Source organism: Prionailurus viverrinus, chromosome A2, assembly GCF_022837055.1.
Source record: "Prionailurus viverrinus isolate Anna chromosome A2, UM_Priviv_1.0, whole genome shotgun sequence".
Taxonomy (NCBI): domain Eukaryota; kingdom Metazoa; phylum Chordata; class Mammalia; order Carnivora; family Felidae; genus Prionailurus; species Prionailurus viverrinus.
In genome coordinates, this window is record NC_062562.1 from 136,395,824 (window position 1) to 136,408,461 (window position 12,638).

The 12,638-nt window shown below is 37.6% G+C and overlaps 1 protein-coding gene across 3 annotated transcripts in view; it reads left to right on the forward strand.

The window, feature by feature from the left end:
• CFTR (CF transmembrane conductance regulator) overlaps positions 1 to 12,638 on the forward strand; it is a 188,512-nt gene that overhangs the window by 169,519 nt on the left and 6,355 nt on the right. For all 3 annotated transcript variants that reach the window (XM_047850178.1, XM_047850177.1, XM_047850179.1), the window contains one exon: positions 5,228 to 5,317. In XM_047850178.1, the coding sequence (XP_047706134.1) occupies positions 5,228 to 5,317 (90 nt within the window). The remainder of the gene's footprint in view (positions 1 to 5,227; positions 5,318 to 12,638) is intronic.

Consider the following 12,638-nt stretch of genomic DNA (forward strand, 5'->3'; position numbering starts at 1 on the left):
AAATTTGAAATTTTACAATTTTTTCAGACCTAGAAATCATTTTTTAAAATTCTGTCTCTAAAAAAAGTGTATACTGGAAAGTTGTAGTATAAAAGGTTGTGAAACATGAAATGACTTTACAGGAAACAAATATTTGAACATCTTACATGCAGTCATTTACATATAAATAAATGATATGTACATTAACATTATAAAATTATTCTCTATTGTAAATCTTGGGCATTTTTGACTAATAAATACTTCATTCACCTTGTTCTCATTAATAGATATTCTTAAAAGCCAAACAACATTTATTTTTAGACATTCTATAATACAACCTTAGAATCTTGATTTGTTCAAGTTGGATGGATTTGTATTGTACAGATTCAACTTATAATACAATCTTGCAGGCATTTCTAGAAGGTAAGATCACAGCCACTGTGGTGCTTAGAAGCATTGGAGCCACATTTTAATAAAATTATATACGTATAGATGTTATATGTATATATAAACATATATATACACAGTGCTGTTTTGTTTTGGCCATAAATATATATATATGTATATTATTTTTGGCTATATATATATATTTCCCTTCTGGCCAAAACAGCACTGTATACATAAACAGGATAAGGAGTCATTCCTCCTGCTTATTTAATTTATGCTATATTCAATAGCCGTGAAAGTCAAACTGCTCTTTTGTTTTTCATTGATATCCAAGATTGAATCATACTGCCTGCTGCAGTGATATGTGACCAGCTCTGAGCACCCCACGTAGGCTCAGCTGTCTGCACTGAGTTGAGGAGTTGAGGAATCAGCTTCAGGAAAGAGATTAGTCAGCTCGTGAACAATGGTTCTCTCTTTATTCTTCCTTGAGTCCCAGGAATTGCTCTTTATGCCATACATACCTGACATTAAATAAATATCAAATATTTGCACATCCTCATTTTCCTATTGGTGAACAGTTTCTTAAAAGAGAGGATCATTGTGATTTTTGGTTTCAGGTCTATTTTTTGCTATAAATACGTCTGTGTCACCTTGGCCACGCCACATCACTTCTCAGGGCCTTGGCTGTTTCATTTGTAAACCAGGGAAGAGGACATAAGTGACCTCCAAGGACCTCTCAGCTTTAGAGATGCCTTTGTGGAAACTTCAAACAGTTTAGAAAACAGAACTAAGACACCTGCTGGTGCCCCTGACCAGCAGAGGAAGAGATAATATTTATAAGACAGGAATGAAATGTTTAGTGAATTGTGTGAAATTTAATTCTAACTGCACCAGTCTATTCAGTTGATTTTTTTTAAATTAAAATTAAAGCATTACTTGAATGCTAGACAATAAACTATAAACAAAAGACCTACAGAATTTCAGAGTAGTATCAGATCCCTACATCTAAGACTTTGGCTTTCCACATTTTTCCAATTTCCACAGTTTTCTTCCTTCACAATTTTGAACATATATCTATTTTAAATAAAATTAACATGTCGCATATTGCTATATGCTTGATAAGTATTAATATAAACTATTAAGCTATTATGAGAAAAAGTTAGGCATACAATTTCTCAAGCAATTATATGGAAAGACCAAAGTTTTAATGGGTAGTTAGTATTATTACTTTAACGAGTATAGGTGGTAGTAACTCTTCTTCTGAAATGAAGAAAAATAATATGTTGAGCAATGTTTTTATATTTTTTTACTTTTTATTCCCATATCAGCCCATTTATTCATTCATGCAGCATTTATTGAGCACATGCTAGATATAATGCCTGTTTGCTAGGATACACAGTAAATTTATGGTATAGGAGAAGAAGTGCTCATTAAAAGCAAAAGCTCGAGGTGTCTGAGTGGCTCAGTCAGTTGAGCATCCAACTTCAGCTCAAGTCATGATCTCACGGCTCATGGGTTCGAGCCCTGCATTGGGCTCTGTGCTGACAGCTCAGAGCCTGGAGCCTGCTTCAGATTCTGTGTCTCCCTCTCTCTCCCTCCCCCTCCCCCATTCATGCTCTGTGTCTCTCTGTCTCTCAAAAATAAACATTAAAAATTTTTTTAAAAAAAGCAAAGTTCACAAATGCATATGTAATTTTAACATTCACTATAAGCTATGGAAGTAAAATACATCTATTCTGTATCATATTTTGAGTACCTTATTTGGCTTTGAGGATCAAGATAGATAGCTCTGAGGAAGTGGCATTTAATTTGAGGCCTGAAGAATGTAGTTGGCCATGGAAAGAATGTATAAGATGAGATTCTTAGGCAGGAAGAAAGAATGTGTGAAGAAACTGGGGAAGTGAAATCAAGCCATGTAGCTGGGATGAAAAAGGAAGGAGGTAGAGCAGGGCACTAAATGATCCCAAAGAAGTAGAAGGGGCTAAGTCATGTAGGGTCTGTAGGCCATCTTAAGAATTTTACATTTTGCCTTGAATGTAACAGAAAGCCAAAGGTTTTTTAAAAGATTAATGACATAATCCAATTTATATGTGTAGTGATTGTTTTGGTTGCTAAATAAAAGTAGACCGGGAGGGAGGCAAGAGTGAGAAGGAAGAAATCAATTAGGAGGTTCTTACAGTGTTCCAGAGAGAGATAGGTGTTTTGAACTATATAGTGGCAGGAGGGCTGGAGAAATAACTGGTTTTGAGATATATTTGGCGGGAAATCCACAGGACTGATGATTGATTCCTTTTGGGAGGATCAGGGAGAAAGATAAGTCATGGGTGACTCCAAAGTTTCTAGACTGAGGAAGTGAAGTTGCTGTACATTTATCAAAATGGGAAAGCCTATAGGTAGAATAGGTTTGAGAGGAAAGGTGGCATTTCCCAATTTTATAGTGAGAACACTGAGGCTGAAAGAGCTTGGGTTCCTGTTCGTAGGTACACTTCCTGTGCCAGAGCTGCACTGTTACAGCGTCTTTGCAAGCCACATTGCCTTTGATAACTTCTGTGTCTGCTTTGTTGTTATGATACCTTCGGCCTCCACCCATGGTCCTCCAGAATAATGACATTATTCCATTTGGCCAAGGTAAAATTTTCCTATTGTCCTGTTCCACTGGCTGTGTAAATATCCTTGAAGGTTACAAAGACACTGTAGCCCATGTAAATTGCTTCAACCCAGGCCCTGCCTAGGAAGAGGAAGCAAACCTCTCCATTCACAGTTCAGGAACTGAGCCTCTGGCCAGGGGATGGCTAGCAGTGCTTAAACAAAGACTGTGCTGCTGACACTGATCAGCTCTTTATAGACCCATTGGGCTGCTTCTGCCCAACCTTAATAATTCCAGAGCTCCAGATCAGGAATAAAAACTGGTTGGCATAGAACTTGAGACATTTTGCTGTAGTGATAAGAAACAGATTTGGAAACAAACACACTTGGGTTTGAATCCAGCTAAATGATGTTGGACAAGTCACTTAACTTCTCCCAGCTGTGATTTCTTCATGTGAAATAATAGGATTTATTATATTAGGCTGATTTGAAGATGAAAAGAGATAATGCTTATATGGATCCTTACTTGGCATATGGTAAACCTGCCATAAAATGAAGCTCTGTGTTCTAGCTTTTTGGTTCCCAGTGGAGATAACCTCTCCAAAGTGTGTGATACGTGGTCTGGTATTTGGTAAACCCCCATAGTTGCTATCTCCTGTCTTTCTCAATAATGCTAGAAACCTTTTGTATAAAGAACCACAATATTAAAAGAAAAAAATGTAAAGAAACAGTGAATGGCAAAATTCCCTTGGTAAGCCTTTGAACTTTAGGTACTAAATCAACCCAATTGCTTAAATAGTGAATTGACTTGAATTTTCAGAGCCAATTCTTGTTTAATTCTTAGTTTATCAGAATTCCCTGATAATACTCTTTGTCTGTTTTTCCTTAGCTTATTTGGGCATGACTTTCCTTTACTGGAAATCTTGTAGAAAGATGCACAAATCTATCTATCATATCTTAGGATCTTATGAGTCATATATTCACGCCTTGTAGTCACTTGTGCAAAGCATTGTAAGTGCCCCTAAGGAAGATGATTTTGATGCAGGTTAAGAAATACCAGCACAAGTCTTCTTGTTGCTCTCATCAGAAGGTTCCTGAGATATTTGGTACAACTTAGTTCTTTAAGCTATAAATTGTGCCCTGGGGAGTGAGGTCTCTAATGTGATCCTCTTTGAACTTGGCTGCCACAGTGGGAATATTCTCGTTCTGCCAAGAGGCATAGATGCCATAAATCTGGATCCCACCTGTCTTGTCCAGTTCCTTGTAGGTCAGAGGGTCACCGAACTTTCTTTCTCAGTGTAAGGCAATTTGTGAAAACTCAGACTTCAGAACATTTAGTTCTTAATTCTCTTTACTGGATGTTAACCAAAGGCCAAAGAAAAAGGGCAAAGAAAAAAAAAATTATTCTGAATGTTAACATCAAGAGTATTTTTCAGTTCACCCATATGCCCAGAGAGGACGAAATAATAGCAGTACTGCTGCATCAGCACTTCTCAGTGGGACAGCGGTTTTCTTTTTAAAACACTTTTTCTAGCCACACAGGCTGACCCAAGTGGACATTGACTTGGCAGGAGAGTGTCTCAGAGTGATAGTTGTGCAACACTCCTTGCAAGGAATTAGATTGGCATTTTGTCATCTCAGCAGGATCCACCTCATCCCTTATGTGCATTCAATTAAACAAATATTTGATTTCCACTTTTTTCACTGATGTGTAAGTGGTGGCTTTCTTCAGTTCGCACAAGTAAAGTGTGCCTTGGTTTATAGGCCAGGTGGACATGTGTGTTTAAGTAAGTGTCTATAAATTCATATACTCTCCAAACCCTTTAGGAAGCTAGGCTTACCCAAGGAATCCAAGGAAAATACATGAACAAAATAGGAATTTGTTCTAACAAGTTATTTATAACTCATAAGCATAATTTTTTAACTGCTCAATTTTATATTTGCTCATGATAAGGAAAAGTGCTGTGATAAAACAGAGTTTTAATTTCCCACAACTTTCAGTGGTCTCAATTTCTTTAACCTAAGGACATTGGGATTAGATAAGTGTTCACAAGGGGCTTCTAATGTAGCTGTAATGCTTTATGTCTGTAAAGAAGATGCAAAGCAACTATGATAAAACTTTAAAATTTAAGAAAACTGGATGGTAAGTGCATGGACATTTATTGTTATTTTAAAGTATTTTTTCTGCTTGAAGTATTTTGCAATAAAATAATGGAAACATGAAAAGATATTTAGGTTACTCATACTTTCCTCTTTTTTCTCTTTATTGCTATAGAAAGTATTTATATTTTCTGGGACATTTAGAAAAAACTTGGATCCCTATGGACAGTGGAATGATCAAGAAATATGGAAAGTTGCCGATGAGGTAAGGATGCTAACTGAAATAATTTTGAAAAAGGTAGCTTATATACAAGAGTGGTTGTCATAGCTGAAATAGTTTTACACACTTACCTTTATGCATGTATGTGCATGTATAACTCTAAAGTGGAAAACACTAACATACCTGGGGCCCCCAGTACCTTGGACTAGACCTACCCCTTCCTCTGTGGCGAGTCTCCCAAGTCACAGGCCCCAGAGGTAGCATTCCCTTGGCCTTCTTCACTACCAGTGTATATCAATAAGACAGAAACTGGGAGAGACCCAGTCACCTTATAGGGCACCAGGATTAGTTGTGATTCAGAGTGTCCTCTCTCTACACTTTCTCATCCACTTTCTGTCTGGGTTCTGAAAGCATTCCCAGCACAAGGAGAGGCTTTGGTTTTTGACATGATAAACTTCTCTAGGAAGCTTGGGTTTAGCACAGAGAGGTGATGGTCTTTCTGGAGCACCTGCAAATGGCCACCGTCTTCTCTAGAAATCATCAGGAATCAGTTGCCTTCATGGGATGTGGCTGTTAGCCTTTCCAGGCAAAAAGTCACATGACCTAGATGTGGCCTGCTCCATCTCTTGAGGTCAATAGGACCACATAGGAAATATATGGATTAAAATGGAATAAAAATTCCTAAATAATACCCCGTATTTACCAAATAGGTGGTTCAGTATAGTTAAAGGCACCATATGGAAGAATTTAGGGTACAGGGAGTGAAATTCTTGATTTCCTTAACCATTCTTGGACACAGAGGCATTATGTGAAAGAAAAAGGGAACATAAACTGTTCTATTTCATTAAATTTGAGGTTTACGTCCAAAGCCCTGATTGGTGGCAGACTGCAATTATGGGGCCTAAGAACATTGAGATTCAAAGGTCTTCTTAGAGAACAACTTTATTCCACTATTTTCCCATAGTTTTGGTCTTTATTGTAGCCCAATTCTGTTAACTCCAAATGTTCCTCCCTTTTGTGCCTCCCTTCAGAGTAGATGTTGCCAGCAGCACTGACATGCTTGTAAGTGTTAAACAGTCACCCACTGGGTGCCCAACCTTCATATGCCCCTCATAAAATACACTTAGATTAACTATTTTTATTATCAAAGTTTCCTTATTACCCACCAAACAAGGGTTTTAAAGAAAACATTAACTAAATTGCAAGTGACACATTTTAGGAGCTTTGATGTGACTTCAGAGAATGAACTATAGGAACACAGTGTGGTGGGAGAGAAACTAGGGAAGACGTTAGACTTTATAAAATCTGAAACTACTGCCAAGTCACAATAAAATTTACAGGAAATCAAGGTCTTAAAAATAATATGAAATTCTAAAAGACATGCCTAACATTTTAAATACCAGTATAACACAGAAATTTTACCTGTCTAGATTTTCATTTGATGAGCTCGTATTTAGCTCTCTTCTACTGCTTCAAAAAAATACTTTGCTATTCATAAATGGAGATGGTGGCATTCATATCATGTGCTTTGAGTAGTAATGATAACTTTCTGTTGAGGAGGCCTACAGATGGCATACAAATGCACAACAGCCCACAGAAGCAGATAGTAGAAAAGCATTAGTTTAAACATTACAAGTCCTAGGCTTTTGTCCCAAGTGGTTTATCATATAATTTATTCAAACAGGAACATTTTGGGGTGTGTCAGTTTCTAAACTTGACAGGATACTAGGACAAAAAGACATAAACCAGTATTGTCTGGGGCAAACCAGGACAAATGGCGTCTCATCTAGTCCTGTCTGTGACCTTGATATGACTTGTGTCAATAGAGGGAAATGAACTGATAGCCAAACACCTGAATCTTATCTCAACAGTGCCTCCTTCATAATTCCCCTTTCCTCCAGATAAAAATCAGAAGTACACACGATGACAACACCAGGCCAAGATACACTTTATTCCTACCTTGCATTTGGCCCCATACTCCAGTGTGAAACTTTATTCTAGAGCTTATCTGGATTAGATTTTGTGAAGCCATGATGATCGTGCCTCGTTACTAGTTCTAAGACTTAGAAGGAAAGCTAGCACAAACGGCTTCCTTTGCCTTTGTGCCCTAGGCCCACACCTTCATCTTGACATGCTGAGCCTCATTGTTCTATGGATGAATTTAAAGCAAGTCCAAAGGAGGGAAAGAGAATTTCTATTTAAGACCTAGAACTGAGATGGTGTAATTCCCCCATCCCCAAATGACTTAGGGCCAGATAACTTCTCCCCCAGGAGCACTGACTTTATCAGCTATGTAGACCAAAGAAAATTTCAAGAGACTGAATCCCAAGGGGGAAAAAAAACGGATGCCTAACATTGTGGCTCAGTAAATTGGTAGAGTTCTTGTAACTTTTCAGGCTTTCATATAATTGGCAAGCGTAGTGCCTGACAAATAATGGGCATTAAGTGACTGTTAGCTGTTATGATCCTATTCCCATTTGATCTTCACCTAGCCATCTCTTAAATGTTGATGTTTGACAGAATCCTAATTTTGTCCTATTGTACTTATTCTTCCTTGGAAATTTGATGCAACCTCTTGGCTCTAACTAATACCTCTATACTGATGACTCCCAAATCTGCCTGTCAGCTCCCTACCTGACATCTCAGCATGGAGAAGCACCTTGTTTCTATAGTTACTTTATCTCCCCTATGCATACAACTGTCCTGTGTTCCTAATTCCAGCAAATGGCATAAGCACCCTCTAGTTGCCCAAAGCCAAGACCTGGAATTTATTCTTGACTACTGATTTCTTCACCTGTCTCCACTCTATCATGTCCTGTTAATGCTGTCTCCTGCCAATATCTACAATGTTTCCATCCCCATCTGACACCACTACTAACTCTCATGTGGCTGCTTAGGCTCCTAGGTGGTTTCCCTCTCATTGACTTCCTATAATTCATTCTGCTCTTTGGAGCTCTGGTAATCCTTCTTAACCATGTACCCAATCACTTGTTTCTCTCCTTTCTATGGCTCTTTACTGGTCCTTTAGAGCAAGTCCACACTGCTTAAGGTGGCTTCCAAGGTCCTTCATGCTTCCATCTTGGCTTGCCTGTCTAAACCCATGCCCCAGCCTCCCCCTGTTTACCATGATCCAGTTCCTCTAAAGCACCATGTGCTTTCTGTTCTCCAGAGGCTTTTTCTCATGCTGTTCTCTGTATCTGGGAAACCCTGCCAGCCCTTTACTTCCTGCTCCCACTCATCATTTGGTCTCTTCTTGCATATCACTTCTTCCAGAAACCTGCTGTGATGGTCCACACCTCCTATACCTCCAGGCCTTTCATAGCATTCTTTACATGGGACAGACTTACCTCTTAACTTGCTCATGTCCCCCGTCAGATTGTAAGTCCCTTGAGGGCAGGGATGTTGTCCCATTCACTGCAGTGTTTCTAGTGCTTACAGTAGTGTTGCAATGTGGATGGTGGTCAATAAATATTGGTTGATTGAATGAATAAATGACTTCATTCATTTTTTGAATGAATGATTTGACTCATCTGTTTAAGTGGATAAACAAATGATTCACGTGTGATCTATCATGAAGATAGCTTTGTGATTAGTTTGCCATTAGTACAATGGCAACAGGTGTTGCCACTAACAATGAGCACCCTGAGCCTTGAGAAGTCTGAGGGGCTTGGTAGATGCTAGAACAGCTCCATCCTTTGACTTCTGGTTCACATGCTTTTAGCGCAGCAAGCTTTCTTAGTTATCTATGGTCTAAGCAACACATCTGTTGGTTTTAGATGAAGGATCTTTGGTAATTGTTTGTTTGGTAGATAACTTATAAAATAGGTCCCTTCCTAACACATTGATAGTCAGGTAAGTTATTTTAAAGAGCAAACTAGGGGCTCTTGGGTGGTTCAGGTAGTTAAGCGTCTGACTCTTCATTTTGGCTCAGGTCATGATCTTCTGGTTCATGAGTTTGAGCCCTGCATCAGACGCTGTGCTGACAGTACAGAGCCTGCTTGGGATTCTCTCTCTCTCTCTCTCTCTCTCTCTCTCTCTCTCTCTCTCAATAAATAAATAAATAAATAAGTACATAAACAAACTTAAAAAAAATTTAAAGAGCAGGCTAAATAGCAGAAACAGTGTCCTGAAAAACCTTCAGAGTAGCAAAAAAAAAAAGTGTCTAAAGGAGTTGAGAGGGTCTATTTTTACAACTGCCTGTGAATGGACTATGCAGTCCAACCACAATTTACTTTTCTGGGTTTTTCCCCATGTTTTCTTGTCACAAGAGCAAGCTCTTGCTCCATAGTAACATTCCAGAGTGCAATAGCAAAAGTCAACATTTTGAAGAGAATGTCTGGTCCTTTACAGACTCTAATAAATTTTTTTGTTTGATATGTCACAAGCCAATTTTTTTCTTTGTAAATACATATGATTGATCAACTCAACTAAATAAGGCTGGCAAATTCTTTTGTTGTAAAGTTCTTCATATCCACGAACTATTGATGCTTTTATTTATTTTTCATGCCAAGTTGGAATAAAAATAATTAGAAATGTTTAGATTCTAGTAAATCTTAATTTACCTTAGTTTGGATGGAGATAAGCTAAAATTTATATTTATTTTTAATCTACTGAAAAATAATTTGTGGTGTATATATAAATAACATATTAGGACTATATATGTATATATTAATGTATATACATGAACATATAAAGAATTCTGCTAAATCAGCAATTACCGTTTCAATCTGTTTTTTTTTCTCACAGCACTGTTTTTTTTAATTTTTTTTCAATATATGAAATTTATTGTCAAATTGGTTTCCATACAACACCCAGTGCTCATCCCAAAAGGTGCCTCCTCAATACCCATCACCCACCCACCCCTCCCTCCCACCCCCCATCAACCCTCAGTTTGTTCTCAGTTTTTAAGAGTCTTATGCTTTGGCTCTCTCCCACTCTAACCTCTTTTTTTTTTTCCTTCACCTCCCCAATGGGTTTCTGTCAAGTTTCTCAGGATCCACATAAGAGTGAAACAATATAGTATCTGTCTTTCTCTGTATGGCTTATTTCACTTAGCATCACACTCTCCAGTTCCATCCATGTTGCTACAAAGGGCCATATTTCATTCTTTCTCATTGCCACGTAGTACTCCATTGTGTATATAAACCACAATTTCTTTATCCATTCATCAGTTGATCTCACAGCACTTTGAACAGTAATTTCTCACTTAATATTTTTCTCCATATCTAGACCGTGAGTTTCTTCTTCAAGGCAGGGCCTAGTGTTATTCATCTTTGAATCCCCAGGTCTGCCATAGTACCCAGAATTTAATAAACCCTCATTAAAAGTCTATTAAAGAATGCGTAACTGAGCAGTCATTTATATTCAAATAATCAGTAGGCTAATTTAAGCCATTCTTACCATCACATTAAGTTGGTTACACATAGAGTTATAATAATAACCTTGTGCTTTTAAAAAACAATTATTAGTATGTCTTGCTTCCCATTTGCTCTCCAAAACCTATGACAATATCTGGCAGGAAATAGGTAATTGACATGTTCACTTACTTCAAAACCTAAAGTTTTACTAAGTCATGTTGATATTTCTCTAGTGAATATGACTGAAGATTTTTTTTTTTAACTACACTTGATTGTAAGTAAAACAGTGAGATAGGAATATTGCAAAATATACTCTAGTGTGGTCTGTCTCACTGTCTTTTATTTTTTGGAACTTTGTTCTCCAAATATTGACAGTGATAGCTATTTAGGTACTTAGTTATTTACTTAAGAAATAGTTGCCGTTGAGAGAAAACACATGCAAAATATAATATAGTAAGGTGGCTTGGGAAATTAGTGTACGATTGGTGTGGATCTAGAGGGATAATATTGTACATGCCACTACATTTTTACCAAAAGCTCAACCTCGTTATTAGAGGTATGATATAAATTAGTAGTATTGCAGTACTTCCTGCTAACTTACTTCCCAAGGCAACTTGCGAAGGCAAAATCTTACAAATTTTGATTTGTGGCATATCAAGCTAATCTTGTCATACCAGGGTAGTGTTTCAGTGACCAGGTCCATGTCCTTGGAATTTCCCAAGTTCTGACACAACTAATAGTGTGGATTAGGTACTTACCATGTGCCATGTTCTGTAGTAACCTTTTTCCACAAATTATCTCATTTAATCCTCAGTACAGTTCTTTGAAGTCTATCCTGTTAATTTCCTCATTTTTTTCAAGTGAGGTCAATGAGACTTACAGTAACACACCTGATACCATCAGTAAATGGGTGGTGAAGTGCAGATTCAAAGCCACTTTTGTTTGACTTCAGAGCTCCAATCTTTAATCAGTACTTTTATTTTTTTAGTTGAAGCATAATTGACATAGAACACTATTAGTTTCAAGCGTACAATGTAATGATTTGATAATTCTACGCAATGTGAAACGATCACCTCACTAAGTCTTGGTAACATCCGTCTAATCTGTGCTTTTCTTGGTGGTTAATTTGACCTAAAATTAAAAAAAAATCCTTATCAGTGTTAAGAAACTTCTAATTTTAGAGGCACCCGGGTGGCTCAGTCATTTAAGCATCCAACTCTTGATTTTGGCTCAGGTCATGATCTTACAGTTTGTGAGATCTAGCTCCATGTCATCAGGCTCTATATGGAGCATGGAGTATGCTTAGGATTCTCACCTCTGCTTCCCTCTGCCCCTCCCCCACCTGTGCACATGCACTCTCTCTCAAAATAAATAAAATAAATAAATAAATAAATAAATAAATAAATAAATAAAGAAAGAAAGAAAGAAAGAAAGAGGTTTTGGGGTCAGTTCAAACTAGGTTTAGATCTTATTTCAACCTGTTACAAAAAAGGAAATGTAATTTTATACTTTTATTTTGAAGGGATTTTATAGTTGTCAAGATGAGGAAAAAAAAAAAAAGCACACAGACAGGGGAAGTGGCTAGTCTACTATTATACTCTATACCGGCAGGACAAAATCAGCTCTCATTCATTTATCACTTGTCATTTTTAAGTTTGGATTCACTTTTGCATTCATCAAACTATGTTGGGTTGTTTTGTTTTGTTTTGGTTTTGTTTTGTTTTGTTTTGTTTTGTTTTGGCCAGCATTCTAGGAGCTCAGTACATATTTGTTGAACAAAAATGTGTCAAGACTGACAGTGTGTCTCTACACTGTCCCCATTACACTGGGGACACATAGAGCTAAAGAGCATAGAGGCAGTGTAACAGGGGAAACTTCCACAAATACTGTCATGGCTACATGCCTGACTGTGTAAAGGATGATCAGGGATAGTCAGAAGGGTATGTCAGGGTGTAAAGGGAACTACAAGCTGTTTGGGGCCACTGGAAGCAGGGTGGAGGGGATTCGAC